Source organism: Rhinatrema bivittatum, chromosome 11 (genome assembly GCF_901001135.1).
Source record: "Rhinatrema bivittatum chromosome 11, aRhiBiv1.1, whole genome shotgun sequence".
NCBI lineage: Eukaryota > Metazoa > Chordata > Amphibia > Gymnophiona > Rhinatrematidae > Rhinatrema > Rhinatrema bivittatum.
In genome coordinates this window covers 73,573,240-73,589,215 of record NC_042625.1, presented here as the reverse complement: position 1 = coordinate 73,589,215, position 15,976 = coordinate 73,573,240, and the positions used below count along the sequence as shown (strand labels likewise).

The 15,976-nt window shown below is 43.4% G+C and overlaps 1 protein-coding gene across 1 annotated transcript in view; it reads right to left on the bottom strand.

Moving 5' to 3' along the window:
- Window positions 1-15,976, bottom strand: part of SIPA1L3 (signal induced proliferation associated 1 like 3) — a 215,983-nt gene that overhangs the window by 110,855 nt on the left and 89,152 nt on the right. Inside the window, 1 exon segment of the mRNA XM_029619561.1 lies at window positions 656-2,602. Coding sequence (XP_029475421.1) covers window positions 656-2,114 — 1,459 coding nt within the window. The 5' untranslated portion in view covers window positions 2,115-2,602.

Here is a 15,976-nt window from a genome sequence, read left to right as displayed (position 1 = left end):
ATTCTGTGACTTGGAAGCTACTATCTGTGGGCGTGATCTGACAGATCCACACTATCACAGAGACCTTTCATCAACCACCAAAAAGGACACCGAGAAAGAACCCAACATTTCTTTAATGACTGGAAACCAACGCTTTCAGTAGAGGATTTTAGTGTCTGATACAAAAACAACTTTTGTATTGTAAGTAATTTTCAGAGATAGTGGGAAACCAGTGAGCCAGTAAACTAAAAACTAAGCCTTTCATTTGATGCATACACATGTAAAATATTTTTATGGAAACTTAAATCAAGGGGTCTACCCACAAGGCAAAAAAAAAATTGCTCAGGTTAATATAAGTTCACAAAAAATTCAGTGAACATTATTGCAAGGCAAGTTAACAGACTGACTCGCATGTCTTATCCAAACAATCTCAAAGTGCAATCCTCCCTGAGAGGAGAAGAAAGAAAACAATATAGTATGATTATTCCCAAATTGTGGATGGCAAACAAGTAACCTGCCCAAATTCATAGAGAATAAAACAAAATGAGACTTTGGACCCCCTAGAATCCAGCTGCCTAGTCCTCATGAGCTGATCACCAAATCACAGTTCAGTCTTCTAAGCAAAAAAAAGATTAAAAAAAAAACAAAAAAAAAAAAACGCAAGCAGAATCATTACCTTTCCCATAGAAATAGTCTTGGAAATATCGAGCCCCCAAATCCACATGCTCAATGCTGTAGTGCTTTAACGAACTTTGGCTTTTTTGCAATTCCTTTGGTACCTCTAATACAGAGATACTAGCATTACTGCAGTACATGTTTAGTGAAGGATCCGGAGTCTCCTCTTCACTTCCACTGAAGGAGCCTGCAGAAGCTCGAGAGAAACTCACATTGCGTTCACACATGCCACCCAGCTCATTCCTAAAATGGGGACAACTGAGGAGCAAGTCATTACTGTTGTTATCTCCCAGATCATGCTCCAAGTTTTCCTTGTAGTTCAAATCTTCTGTGCTCGTAAAGCTTGGATCCATGCCCCCAAGGCCAAATGCCCTTGAAACAGCCAAGTTTACAGCAGAGGCTGCAGAAGCGCCAGTTGTAGTGTTTCTTCGCTGAGCAACGTAGACCCTATTAGCTGCTGCCTCGTTGAGATCGAACAGCATGCTCTGGACATCATAATGTGCAAAGCTCTTCTGACAGATCCAAGGTTTGGTGCTTTCCTGGGATTTACTGTCATCCTGGTCTACCAAGGACTTTGCCGAATCATTCTCGCTTTTACTACTCCTCAGTTTCCGGAAGATGGATGAGTCAGCTACTTCCCCTTTGAGGGCTTTCTTACGTGACTTTTCTTTCTGTAGTGCATGAGGGTCTTCCTTCAGTGACTGGCCATTTCTAAGGTCTATCTTTGTGGTCCCAGTTAAATGGAGGTTGGAAGCCATACTGGAATCTACCCTGAGAAACTGGTTACATTTTTCTGGTGCCACACTGTGCAGGTCAGGTTTTTCATTTCGAAACTCATTGAGCATCTCAAAGAAACTCTGCTCAGAGATTCCTTGCACATCTATAGAAGAAGTGCTTCCATATTCTCTAAAGAGAGGCATTCCACCCAGATATTTCATACTTCTTGGCTCAGAGATCTCTTCAATGTCACACTCACTGAGTGTAATTTCACTATTACTCCGGTTTCGAAGCGGTATGAAATTTTTTCCAGGTGATCTTGGCCAACTGTCTTGGAATTCAACATCTTTAGACCTCTTCCTTGACATTTTATGGTAGATCCTGAACCCTGAAGAACTGGAATTGCTTGGCAGATACTGCCCATTCTCATAGCCTCTTGGTAAGAGGACGTCTCTACCAACCTTCGATATTTCAATTTCTCTTGATGGACTTATAGCTGGCACATCTTTCAGTCCGTCCCTCTTTGGAGGCCAGTCAGCAATTCTGGCACGAACCCCCATTTTTGGCATTGCAGGAGTTGTATTGAGCCGTGAAACAACACTTTCATTAATTGCATTGCCATGTTGAACCCAATAAGCTTGGGGGAAAAAATCCCCATTGCGAGAACCATACGTGTCACTCCCTTTCACAGAGGCACCCCCAAGCTCCACGCTTTCATTCTGAATGGGTCGATAAGTTGTCATACTCTATGAGTACTGAACTCCACGCTCAACAAAAAAAGTTCCATTCTTTCGTTTCAGCACAAAGTTCTTAATCATTATTGGGAGCAGCTGGCTCCAGCTGTGTGCACAGAGGCTTGAAAAATTCAAATTTTAGGATTTCTTGCCTTTTTACTGCAGGTTCAGCAGTGATTTTCTGTCAGACCATGCCAGGTCACTGATGTGGAACCTTTTTTAATTTGCTTCCTTTTCTCCATCGTAGCTGGAAGGTGCAGGTCGCCACTGGCTCTGACCTGTTTTTATTTTATTTATTTTTACAAAATTACCACTGTGCACATGGTCAATATTGCTGTTTAGAACTTAGTAATATCCCCATCATGAGCAGCAGATTTTCCAGGAACAAGCACACACAGGCAGAAGTTCAGTTTTCATTTGCATCTTCCACTTTACTAAGCTGGTGATAATTCGGGAAGTATTTCAATCAACTAGGATGGCGCATTCAATATGCCAACCTGTAAGAGATAGAAAAAACAATGTAAAAAACAAAAAAACACAAACAATTTGGAGTTGATCAATTAACACTAGCAAATATGACCAGATCTTATAACCTTGATTTTATTTTACCTCATAAGTATCATATTGGATTACCTTTCAATTTGGCTAAAGGAGCATAACCATCAACTCAAACCATAAGCATGTGTCAAGAGCAAGATGTAACCAAACTAACATGTTTTCTATTTTCAAGACATTATACAACACTTCAGTATCCCACTAACAGAGCTATTTTGTTTAATAAGGATGCCATGGATAACCCACATCATTTCCCAACTTGTAGAATTGCACAGAAATAGTTATATTTCTTCTGTAGGAAGATAAATGTGTTAGCTTGCATACCTACAAACACAGCAAACAAGTTGAGCATTTTGAGGCTCCACAATTTATTTAATTTTTTTTTTTAAAGCAGAAATAGAGAAAACAAGACTAAACAAACATGATAAAGCCCCATGTTTCATCCATTCTAGTGTCCAACCAGAAAGCTTTCCAGTAGTAGGCACATTCCAGGCCTGCTCAGTAGCCCTAGCAAAGCCATCTATGCTGCTTAATTCCTCCAGGATGCAGATGTTCCATGGCTTGCAGTTTAGAGTAGGCAAATGCCTGGCTGGGTTGGTATAGCCCTGCTTCTTGTGCAGTAAAATACAAAACTGTATGTGCTGATTAGACTAACTGCAAGATTCTAAACCATTTGAGGTGCAAGGACACATTTATTGTATCTGGCACAAGGGCTCCACTTGTATCTCAGTAAATACAATCCAGAAAGGTTTGGAAAGGAAGAGGAGAGAGAAAAAGAGTAGGAATTTGCCATGAAGAACAGCATTATATGGTTGTATTGTCAGCAAAATAGCAGAGAGACAGGATGGATTATTCCTGTTTTCTCTCTCAAAGGGGCAGATATAAAAAAAAAAAAAGAGCACCAGATTTAGTACTCTTTTGCATGCTAAGGACTTAACAAGGCTTTAATGCACAAAAAAAGGACCCTAAATGGGAAATAAAAAGGTCTTTTTTTTTTTTAGTGCACGATGACGACCTGCATATGGAGTTACTGCCAATGTGACAAAGTGCACACAGAATTAGCATACTTTTTTTTTTTTTTACACATGCCTTTTAGCTTCACCCCTTGATGTGAAGCAAAGTAAATGGAAGTTATTAAATAAAACTAAACAAAAAAGTCAGCCACTCACAGGCCTACCATATATTCGTGTAAAAGTCCATCTCATGTATAAGTCGAGGGCAATGTTTTTGGGCCCCAAAATCAAGATTTATCTGTCACCCGTAAATAAGTCAAGGGTAAAACCTAAGGGGCTTACGAAATGGTGAAATCACACTAAGAAGCAGGTAACTAAAAAAAAAAAAAAAAGCATTTATTTTTTAAAAGCAGGATAAAGCATCTTATAAGAAATCCTTCCCTCCCCCATGGCTGCCCCTCCTGTCCCTGGTGACTCAGGAGCTAATTTTTTCTTCATTAAAATTTTGTAACAAAACCCACCTCAATCCTTCAAACTTCATTAAATATAAAGGGCCCCCCGCCACCCCCTTCCTGGGTTTGGGATTTTTTTTGTTTTTTAAATTTTGACCTAAAAGAATTGTGCACAACTACCGTATTCTACACAGGTATAAGTCAAGCCAGCTTTTTGGGCTTTTCTAGCATAAATTTCTCGACTTATGAGTATATATATGGTAGGTAAAATGGCAGAAATTTTAAAAAGTGGCATGAGAGTTAACATTTTACTAACATTTTAAACTTTAGCAGAAGTGAAAGTTACATTTAACTCGCACCTCTGACCAGTAAAATACAAAAAAAACCCAAAAAACATGAGGGTCTCTTGTCTGGGGGAAGTCCAAGACTGGAGCCTGCATCCTCAAACCCATCCACTCCTTACTCTAGCCCCCCACACACCCACTAAACTCCCTCTGGGTGGCACACAGGGGGGAGGGGGCAGGGGGTGCTCCGGCTTCCAAGTGCAGAGGCTCTTCAGATTGGTTTTGTAATTCATAAGGTTAGAGGTGCAAGTTAAACTGAAATTTCCATTTCTAATTAGCTACTGAAGTTAAAGCAGTAGTAAAGTAAAAATGTTAGCTACCATTTTATTACATATTTTAGTGCTTCCCCCCCCCCTTTAACCGCCGGGGTGTAGTGCAGATCAGGACATTTTTCAGTGCACTAATAAAAGAAAAAAAAAAAAAAAGTTCCATGCTAAAACCTGTGGGCTCATTTTGGGCCCTGGAACATGCAGTACAGGAGTTCTGGGTGGCTATTCTGCTGCCTGCGCTTACTTTTGTGACACACGAGAAGGCTCAGACACAGAGCAGAAGGAAGCGTGCACTAGGGAAAGGCGAGCTAATGAATATATAATAGATGTCTCTGGGTACACAGAGCTTTACAATGCACCTCCATACGGAAGCTGATCCAAGAAGAAACCCAGAAAATGGAGAGGACTGGGGGGGTCTTCATTCAGATCCTATGTTGGAATGTGTCTGTCTCTGAATCTTTAAAGCCACCAAGTGTAAAACAAACATCTTTTAAGGTTATACAGTGTGTGATAAAGCTGGAGCCAGGGAAATCAAAGGCGTGACTGACTAACACACCCTCTACATTATTCAGACTAATAACTTAATGGTTTCTTAGTTCTGATTTGTGTTTTGGTTTTAAAGAATAAACTGCCTTCATCCTCTTGCAGTCCTCTTCTTTCCCCATGTATCCTTTAATGCTGACCCTGTGGTTGTGCTTTCGCTGAATATAGGACATGCATAAATTATTAACTAGTGCTTTCAGTTTTGTTTGCAGGCTTACAACTAGGGTTATAGAAACATAGAAACATAGAAATGACGGCAGAAGAAGACCAAATGGCCCATCTAGTCTGCCCAGCAAGCTTCACACATATTTTCTCTCATACTTATCTGTTTCTCTTAGCTCTTGGTTCTATTTCCCTTCCATCCCCACCTTTAATGTAGAGAGCAGTGATGGAGCTGCATCCAAGTGAAATATCTAGCTTGATTAGTTTGGGGTAGTAGCCGCCGCAATAAGCAAGCTGCACCCATGCTTATTTGTTTTACCCAGACTATGTTATTAGCCCTTATTGGTTGTTTTTCTTCTCCCCTGCCGTTGAAGCAGGGAGCTATGCTGGATATGCGTGACGTATAAGTCTTCTCCCATGCCGTTGAAGCAGAGAGCCATGCTGGATGTGCATCGAAAGTGAAGTATCAGGCCCATTTGGTTTGGGGTAGTAACCGCCGTAACAAGCCAGCTACTCCCCGCTTTGTGAGTGCGAACCCTCTTTTCTTCTCCCCTGCCGTTGAATCAGAGAACTATGCTGTATATGCATTGAAAGTGAAGTATCAGGCTTATTTGATTTGGGGTAGTAACCGCCGTAACAAGCCAGCTACTCCCCTCTTTGTGAGTGTGAATCCTTTTTTCCACATTTCCTCTTGCTGTTGAAGCTTAGAGCGATGTTGGAGTCAAGCCTGTGTATGTTTATTTAATAAGGGTATTGACTCCAGGCAGTAGCCATCATTCTGGCGAGTCACCCACTCTTCATTGGCAGCCTCTTGACTTTATGGATCCACAGTGTTTATCCCACGCCCCTTTGAAGTCCTTCACAGTTCTGGTCTTCACCACATCCTCCGGAAGGGCATTCCAGGCATCCACCACCCTCTCCGTGAAGAAATACTTCCTGACATTGGTTCTGAATCTTCCTCCCTGGAGCTTCAAATCGTGACCCCTGGTTCTGCTGATTTTTTTCCTTAGGAAAAGGTTTGTCGTTGTCTTTTGATCATTAACACCTTTCAAGTATCTGAAAGTCTGTATCATATCACCTCTGCTCCTCCTTTCCTCCAGGGTGTACATATTTAGATTCTTCAATCTCTCCTCGTACGTCATCCGATGAAGATCCTCCACCTTCCTGGTCGCCCTTCTCTGTACCGCCTCCATCTTGTCTTTGTCTTTTTGAAGGTACGGTCTCCAGAACTGAACACAGTACTCCAGGTGAGGCCTCACCAAGGACCTGTACAAGGTCCTATTTTACCCCCCTTCAACCTAGCCAGAGCCCAATACATGTCCACCACTGAACCAGCCTCTCAGGTGTCTCCAGTCAAACAAACAGCCAGGACTCTCCCCCCCCCCCCCCCCACCCACCCATAGGAGCCAGGCCAACATTCAGGACTCCAAGAAGAACAGATCAGGTCAGCCCGCCGGTCAGCAAAGGTTTCTGATGAAAGAGACCAGCAACACTGCATTCTGCACTGATTTGCAACCATAAGTGTCCAAATCAGGAATTTTCAAACATTTTAGATGTGTATTTCACCTCAGGAATGCTAGAAATATTTTTTTGAACTTAAAAAAAATTAAGAAAAGTATGCTAGTGGTGTTTGCTTTAAAAATGCTGCAGAGACAGTAGAAAAACAGTGGTGTAGGCAGAAGCAGGATACAAAGAACAAATTTATCTTTCAGGTAAAAGTGAAATCACTTCTGCAGTCAGTTTGTAAGACCAATGGTAAAAGAAACACACAAAGGGGTCAATTTTAAGACCTGTATGCGGTCCCCGGCGTGCTCTGATGGATGCGCTGATAAAAATCAGATGGCCACGTGCACACGCGGATTTTAAAACGTGCAAAACAATGAACATAAGAAAATGCCATACTGGGTCAGACCAAGGGTCCATCAAGCCCAGCATCCTGTTTCCAACAGTGGCCAAAACCAGGCCATAAGAACCTAGCAAGTACCCAAAAACTAAGTCTATTCCATGTTACCATTGCTAATGGCAGTGGCCATTCTCTACGTGAACTTAATAGCAGGTAATGGACTTCTCCTCCAAGAACTTATCCAATCCTTTTTTAAACACAGCTATACTAACTGCACTAACCACATCCTCTGGCAACAAATTCCAGAGTTTTATTGTGCATTGAGTAAAAAAGAACTTTCTCCGATTAGTTTTAAATGTGCCCCATGCTAACTTCATGCAGTGCCCCCTAGTCTTTCTACTATCAGAAAGAGTAACTAACCGATTCACATCTACCCGTTCTAGACCTCTCATGATTTTAAACACCTCTATCATATCCCCCCTCAGTCGTCTCTTCTCCAAGCTGAAAAGTCCTAACCTCTTTAGTCTTTCCTCATAGGGGAGCTGTTCCATTCCCCTTATTATTTTGGTAGCCCTTCTCTGTACCTTCTCCATCGCAATTATATCTTTTTTGAGATGCGGCGACCAGAATTGTACACAGTATTCAAGGTGCGGTCTCACTATGGAGAGATACAGAGGCATTATGACATTTTCCGTTTTATTCACATTCCTTTTCTAATAATTCCCAACATTGTTTGCTTTTTTGACTGCCGCAGCACACTGCACCGACGATTTCAATGTGTTATCCACTATGACACCTAGATCTCTTTCTTGGGTTGTAGCACCTAATATGGAACCCAACATTGTGTAATTATAGCATGAGTTATTTTTCCCTATATGCATCACCTTGCACTTATGCAATCGGGCCTCCCCCTACTCTCCTCCCAATCCCTCTTCCCCTCTTCTCTTCTCTCCTCCCCGACCCCTAACCCAACCATACCTCTCCCTAATTTTTTTGTATTTTAATGTTTATTGCTCCCTGGGAGCAGACGTAATCTCCACTCACTGGCTGAATGCCGGCTTGCTCTTACCCAGGACAGCGGCTAATGGCGTTGAACCGGCCCTCCCAGACCACCCCTTTTGCAGGGCCCAGCCCTTCGGCACATAACGGCGGTTATGCGCTTGGCCTTGCCCTTCCTAAAAATGCGAACGGCGCGTGCAAGGCCCAGCCGGTGTGTGTTTGTTTTTTTTTTTTTACAAACCCATGGCCCTTTTAAATACTAAGCAAAATCTTTCGACGCTAATGTTCTGTGCCAACATAAAAAGACAGAAGTCAGCCAATAATGTAGCTGTATATGCACTGTCTCAGGAAGAGGGGACGCTGAGCATCCCATGAAGTGCCACCGCGGGTCAAGGCTCTCCACGATCTTTAATTCGTTGTAGAAAGAAAGCCTTTTATATGGCAGGATAAGGTTATCTTCTGATATTATAATTCATGTTGGTGCTAGACATAAGTGCCTTGCTGAGTCAGACCAAAAGATCCATCGAGCCCGGCATCCTGTCTGATCGTGGCCAGTCGCAGGAAGTAAATTCAGTTTCTTGTTGCTCACTGCTAGGGATAAGTGATGGGTTTCCCGGAGTCTCCTGGTTATCATGTTTGCCAATTTGTTTTAAATCTGTTGGTTGCTACTTTCATGCAGTGTCCCCTAGTATTATTTAAAAGGGTAAATAACTGTTCACTATTTACCTGCTCCACCCCACTCGATTTTATAAACTTCTATCAAATGCCCTCTCAAAAATTTCCTCTCCAGGGTGAACAGCCTCACCCCGTTTTGCCTTTCCTCATAGTGGTGCCATTCCAAACCCTGAACTATTTTGGTGCATTGTACCTTTTCTGAGATGGGGGTGACCGTAGCTTAACAGTACAGTGCAGACCTATACAGAGGCATATGATACTCTCCGTTTTATTCTCTATTCTCAGCTCCTAGCATTGTTAGCTTTTTTTGGGGACTTCCACCACATGATGAGCTGGGGATTTCAATGTATTGTCCACAATGACTCCAGGATCCTTTTCCTGGGTGGTTACTTCTAGTGCAGAATCCATCAGCGTCTCTCTAAAGTTGGGATTATTTTCCCCCATCTGCATCACTTTGCACTTGTCCACGTTAAATTTCATCTGCCTGTTTTTGTTCCTCATGTCCCGATTTTAGGGTTGCTTTTGGAACATGTGCTGAAACCTCATTGTGCAGCTGCTTACCCATTGACAGATGAGCTCAGACTAATTCTGCCTCGGTTCAACTTTAGTATTGTGCTCTCAGTTGCATGTGATTTATATTACAAGGACAGAAGATTACTGTGCAAATTTGTGCAATCTAGATGTGTACTAAGGATACCTCTTCATTAATCAGTGGTGCAGGTCCTATCAGCACCTGCTTATTGAGCTCCAATGGTAAAAGACATCCCTAAATCAGTGACAGAAATCCAGTTCTAATACATAATTAAGATTTGTAGACTACATTCTGATTTACAGTCGGTGTATATCACATTGCAGAGCAGGACAAGGGTCAGAGTATGTGGCTGTGAGTCAGTAATGGCTGGATCTCAGTATGAGAGAGAGAGACAGACAGATGTGCCTTAAAACCATACTGTATGTTTAATAAAATTGTACATCACCTTGAGCTTCTATTGAAGGATCAATAGAAAATCTAAAAGCTAAATAAAAAGAGTACTCAAAAAAACAGAGGCATCAAATTTCGAGACAGGTAGAAATTTATGCACAAACTTGTACTCAAAGCTCTCTTGTTCGTGCATTCACAGAAGACAGTCTGAAAACCAAACCTATGAACATTTCATACACTTTCCAACAAGTAGGAATCAACTGCAAAGTCTTTCCAGTGTCTCATGGGAAGATACTACACACATATCCAGCATAGCTCCCTGCTTCAACGGCAGGAAAGAAGAAAAACAACCAATAAGAGCTGAATAACATAGTCTGGGTAAAACAAATAAGCATGGGTGTAGCTTGCTTATTGCGGCGGTTACTTCCCCTAACTAATCAAGCTTGATATTTCACTTGGATGCAGCTCCATCACTGCTCTCTACATTAATGGTGGGGGTGGAAGGGAAATAGAACCAAAGAGCTAAGAGAAACAGATAAGTATGAGAAAAAATGTGTGAAGCTTGCTGGGCAGACTGGATGGGCCGTTTGGTCTTCTTCTGCCGTCATTTCTATGTTTCTATGAAACCAAGCAAGAGAAAACTCCGCTTTCCAGTAAGCAAATCAAAAGCAACAAACTCCCCAACTGCAGAGTAGGAGTGAACTGTAGCTTCTAAGGAACACACAGTTTTAGTGTGGACAAAATTCCATCACATCACATGGTTTTCCCATTAGAAATACAATATGATGGCAGATTAGGATTGTAGTCTAGTCTGCCCAATTTCAATTCTTGTTGCAATGCCATAGCTAGAGACTGACTTCTAGTTTTCCCTTTACAGCTTCTCAGCTTAGTGGAGGAGCACTAATTTGTGCACACGTTTTTTCCGTTTGCTAAACTCCTTGTTAAAACAGGGGCAACGTTGCACGCACAAACCATGAGCTAATGTGCGCACGGGCAAGCATCTCTTATTTCCATCGGGGAAATAAGCTGAGAGGTAAAGAAGCCAGTCCTTGAGGCCTGCAAACAGGCAGGGTTTTCAGGGTGTCCACAACTAATTGATCAGATACAGCTGCAGACACTTGGTCCAAGGATAAATAAATTCTTACCCAATCATTTTCTTTCCTCGAGTCCTGCTAGACCAGTGATTACACCTATGGGATTCCACTCCCCCCCCTTCACAGCTGATGGAGACAGCGGGAACACTTCTTATGACCTCACTCTGGGTTTATAACGGAGGTGTGGTTCTGGTCCAATTCCAGTAGCCTCCTGCCAAAGCACTGTGACCAGAATGAAGCCCTTCACTCTCAGTATGGAAATACTATATGACATGAAGACTGCTCCAAGTGAGAGAGACAAGAGGTTAGGCAAGGGAAGTATGGAAGATAGAATGAGGGCGCTGTTCTGCTACCTCACATGAAGCTCCTAGACACCACAATCCTGAGCATCCCTTATCTTCCTGGATGGGATCTGGACTGTTCTAGCAGGAATTAAGGAAAGGAATTACCAGGTAAACTATTTAGCTTTCCTCATCTTCCTGCTAGATCAGTCATCGTGTTGGGAGTTACCTAAGCTCTCTCTGACTAGGGCAGGAGGAAGACAGGGCTGTCCTCCATACTCCAGCACCAAAAGGCAGAATCCGCCCTGGCCTGGACATTTAACCTTCATAAAGATGTGCAAGGATGACCATGTGGCATCCCTGCAGATTTTTATAAGAGGATATTGCAGATGCTTTGGCTCATGATGCCACTTGTGCCCGCAGGCATGCCTGCTTGCAAGCATATAAACTGAGGTTATCATCTCCCTGATCCACCTGGCTATGGTGGCTTTTAGATGCAGCTTCTTTCCAGAGACCACGGAACAGGATGAACCGCTTGTCCATCTTCCTAAAGGCATTCATATCCTTCAGGAATATACAGCATGCGCACCCAGTGGTCTCATGGGGCTTCATCCTTTTATTAAAGACTGGCAGAGAGATGGATTGCTTAACATGAAAGGCCGATATTGCCTTTGATAGAAAGGCTGGAACTGCCTAAAGGTTGCTGCTGCGTCTGGTGAAGAAATCAAGTAAGGGACCCTACATGAAAGGGCTTGAAGTTCCAAGATGCACCTCACTGAGCAGATTGTTAGTAGGAAGGCAGTCTCCAGGGACATCTTTTATAGATGATTTCTTTACTGGCTCGAAGGGTGGCTTGACCAATGTCCTTAAGACCAGGTTGAGGTCCCATTGTGGGATTACTGGCCATGGCATTGTCTGACGTTACCTTGACTGTGCTCCCTTTTTCTAATGGGAGAAAGTGCTGGAGAGCTAGCCTGATGGCTCTCTTCTCTATAGCCTGTTTGATCTTTTTCTTTATCCATCTACCCTGAACCACATGACCCTCCAGACTGGCATCTGTAATGACCACCAGACAGGGGGCTCTAGTTCTACCCCTTTGGGCAGGTTGAAGGGCTGTATCCAGTCAGGCTTATCATCTCTGGGGATATCTGAAGATTGTGCTGGTAATCCTGTGAGGAGGATGTTTCTACAGCAATGAATCCGAACTGGAGAAAAATCAGTAAAATCCCACTGGCTTTTCTTCAGTTTTAGTTCATTATAATGAACCCTTATAAATTCCTGAGAAAAATACAATAAAAACAAAGCGAAGCAGGGAATGGTTTAAAAAAGTTTGCATAGTCAGATGTAAATATTTGTGCAAAATTATGCAAATTTGACACTGATTTTGCTAATTCTTGCTGTAGAACCTTGGAAAATCTGCTGCAGGAAACCAAATTCTAACCACCAAACACCTTTCTATATAGTCTTGCTTACCAACTCATGTTGAGATTTCACTCTTGTCCTGACTTCTGATTCTGAGCTTGGAAAGCAACACAGTACCAAGGTGCTTGGTTACTACAGCATTCAAGTAGGCCTGACATCCTTCCACCCACTCTCTCTTCCTGGTCACAAAGGACAGAACACATACACATGCAATGATGTATAGATTTGTCTGCTACAACAGGATTATAGAATAGCTCCTACATCAAACCCATAGGAGAAACGAGCCACAAAAGAAGGGGTGGAAGAATGCGAGGGAGAATGGAAGGAGGATGCCAGCAGGCTCAGAGAGTGGGCAGATAAGTGGCAGATGCAGCTCACCATGGAAGAACACAATGTGAACTAATCAGGCTCCGGAAGAAACTTTAAAATGCTAATTTTCTCAATTCCATGCAGGAGCAAAGATTTAAGGGCACAGATACACAACTCCCTAAACCACCTTTGGAAAAAGCTATTTGTTCTCTATGTTGCAGAGGCCGGTTCCAATGCTGTGACTGCCAGCTACTCTGAAATCCTGCCAAACCCTACGCAAGGGGTTAAAGCACAGTGGGAGAAGAGGAACCCTGCAGACATGGGGGAAAAAAAAAACAAAAAAAACAAAGGGGGGTTTTAGGACACTTACAGTATCTCAGCATGACAAAAATAGCGTACACTAAACACAAAAGCATTTCGGGGCAGGCAGTTTTCTGATTGGTTCAAAGTGTCATTTTAATCAAAAGGAAAACTGGAATTTGGCTGCACAGAAAGGCAAAGAAGCTTTAAAAAAAAAAAAAAAAGTGCTCCGGGTTTGGTTGATACTGCCTGGACCATCGCAGTTTTGGCCTCTCGCTAAGGGGAATGTGGGGAACCATCCGAAGCTCAAGCTTCATGGCGAGTCCACTCTCTTATAAAGGAAAAACACGAATGGGAGGAAGCTCTGGGTTTACACATTTCTTATTCTGCTCCTTCAGAAGTTTAGGACTGAAATTACTTTATAGTAGTTGGTTTAGGTTTATTTCTTTCCCCGACGACTCCTAGTTTACAATAAAAGTGTCATCCACAAATTATTACTGTAGAGTGGGCAAGAAGGAAGAGCTTTTAGAGATATTAAATGCTAATACCACCCCAGAAACAAAAAAAGGTCAGAATGAAAGAGATAAAATTACTGCCAACTGCATTTCCGAGAAAGGATTCCCCCCCCTTACTGGGAACTGCCAAATAAGGCTGAGCTCTAGGATTGAACTTCAGTTCCAAGGAGGTGCTTTGGTAGCAACATCTGTGCACAGGAAACCCTCAGTATGCACCCAGAAAGCAAGTTTGCTTATCTATAAACAAGGCTCTCTGTAGACAGCAGGATGAATCAGCCAAAAGGTGTGGGTGATGTCATCTAACAGCACAGACACAGGTCCACCTTTCAGAGCTCATTAAAGTCTTTAGTGAGCATGTGTGGGATTTCCCGTGTGTGTACACACACTGTCTCGTGAGCCCTTCAGTCTCTACCAGGGCTTAAGCTTTAGTGAGGTGGTTTACACTCCAGGGAACTGAGCAGGCCTTATATATGGTTGAATCATCCTGCTGTTTATGGAGAACTCTGTTTACAGGTAAGCAAGCCTTTTTCCCCCCATCAACAAGCTGGCAGGAATTAGCCATAATACATGGAAAGTAGAGATGTGAATCGGAACCAGAATCGGATCCGATTTCAGTTCCGATTCACATCTCTAATGGAAAGACCCAAGCTGAGGTTGCAAGTGTGGAGCAACACAAACAGCAACCTGGTCCACACCAAATGGCGAGCAGACTACTGGGTGAATAGGTTGTTCAGAACTGCCTGCTCAAAGTTAACATATGCTACCGTGTTTCCCCGAAAATAAGACATCCCCCAAAAATAAGACCTAGTAGGGATTTTGCCGAATTCTTAAATATAAGACCTCCCCCGAAAGTAAGACATCCCTTGTAAACAGGGGCGGATTGACCTATCGGGGGATCGGCCTTCCCCCGGTGGGCCGGTCAATCCTGTGACATCATTTTTTTTTTTTTTTTTTTTAAATAAAGTTTCCAAAGTATTAGGGGCAGACGCGAGCAGTGGTATCCGGAGGGGAGCCGATGCGCCCGGGCGCAAGGAGGCTCATGCGGCCGCTGAGCCTCCTTGCCCGAAGAAAAAGATCGCGTTCGAATGCGCTGATGCTCTTTCTCCTTCCTGCCTGTGCGGCCCCGGAAGTAAACGTTGCCGGAGCCGTGTGGGCAGGAAGGAGAAAGAGCATCAGCGCGTACAGAAGAGGAGCCGCCGCGGGCTGCTGCGAATCCCAAGTCGCAGCGGCCCAAGAAGAGGAAGAGGCCCGGTAGCAGGGCCGAGGAAGAGGCCCGAGAAGTTCAGGGCCGCTGCAGAGCCCATCCTGCGGCGACCCGCGAAGAGGAGGCCCAGAGGTGAGAGAGAGGCTGAGGGTCTGTAGAGGGTGTGTGCGTGCGTGTATGAGATGAGTTGAGAGATTGTGTGTGGGAGTGAGGATCTGAATGTTTGCAGAGGCAGCATGTGAGAGCCTCTGTGTGTGTGTGTGAGAGACAGCATGTGCCAGTGAGAGACTGTGTGTATGAATGATTGTATGAGAGACAGCATGTGACAGTGAGGGTCTCTGTGTGTGAGAGAGAGAGAAATGCATGTGAGAATGAGAACCTGACTGTGTTTGAGGGAAGAAGACGGAGAGAAAAGAAATACGGAAGAAAAAAGGACAATATAAAAGGAATTGGCAAAAAAATAAGAAAGGGAAGGTGGAAAAAAAAAAAAAGCCTGTGACCAACCGATTAGAAAACTAACATCAGCCAGCAAAGGTAAAAAAAAAATAAATTACTTTTTAGTGATTGGCACATGTAATCTTTGGGAATGTGCAAGAATAGCACTTTCTCTATGCAGATCTCACAATGTACGAGATCAGCATGGAGAAAGTGGAAGCCCACGGGACCTGCACAGAGGAGGCAGCAGAATGGGCTTCAGTGTCATTAGCAGCAATCGGCGCCTCCCCAATAGCCATGTGGCAGCAGTGACAGTGGCAGCAAGATTACTGACATCTGGGGATGGTGGCAGTACCATCGGGGGACCCCTTCCAAGCAGTGTGCAGAGGTTCAAAAGCAGCAGAGTCAGCCCAAGCTGACTACCATGAATGCTGCACACTCTTACCTCTCTCTGACAGCACACTGGTGGGACATGGCTGACGCAGGGGCAGCCAGGAGCTCAACGGTATTAGACATCCCCTGAAAATAAGGCCTAGTGCATCTTTGGTAGCAAAAATTAATATAAAAGACACTGTCTTATTTTCGGGGAAACAG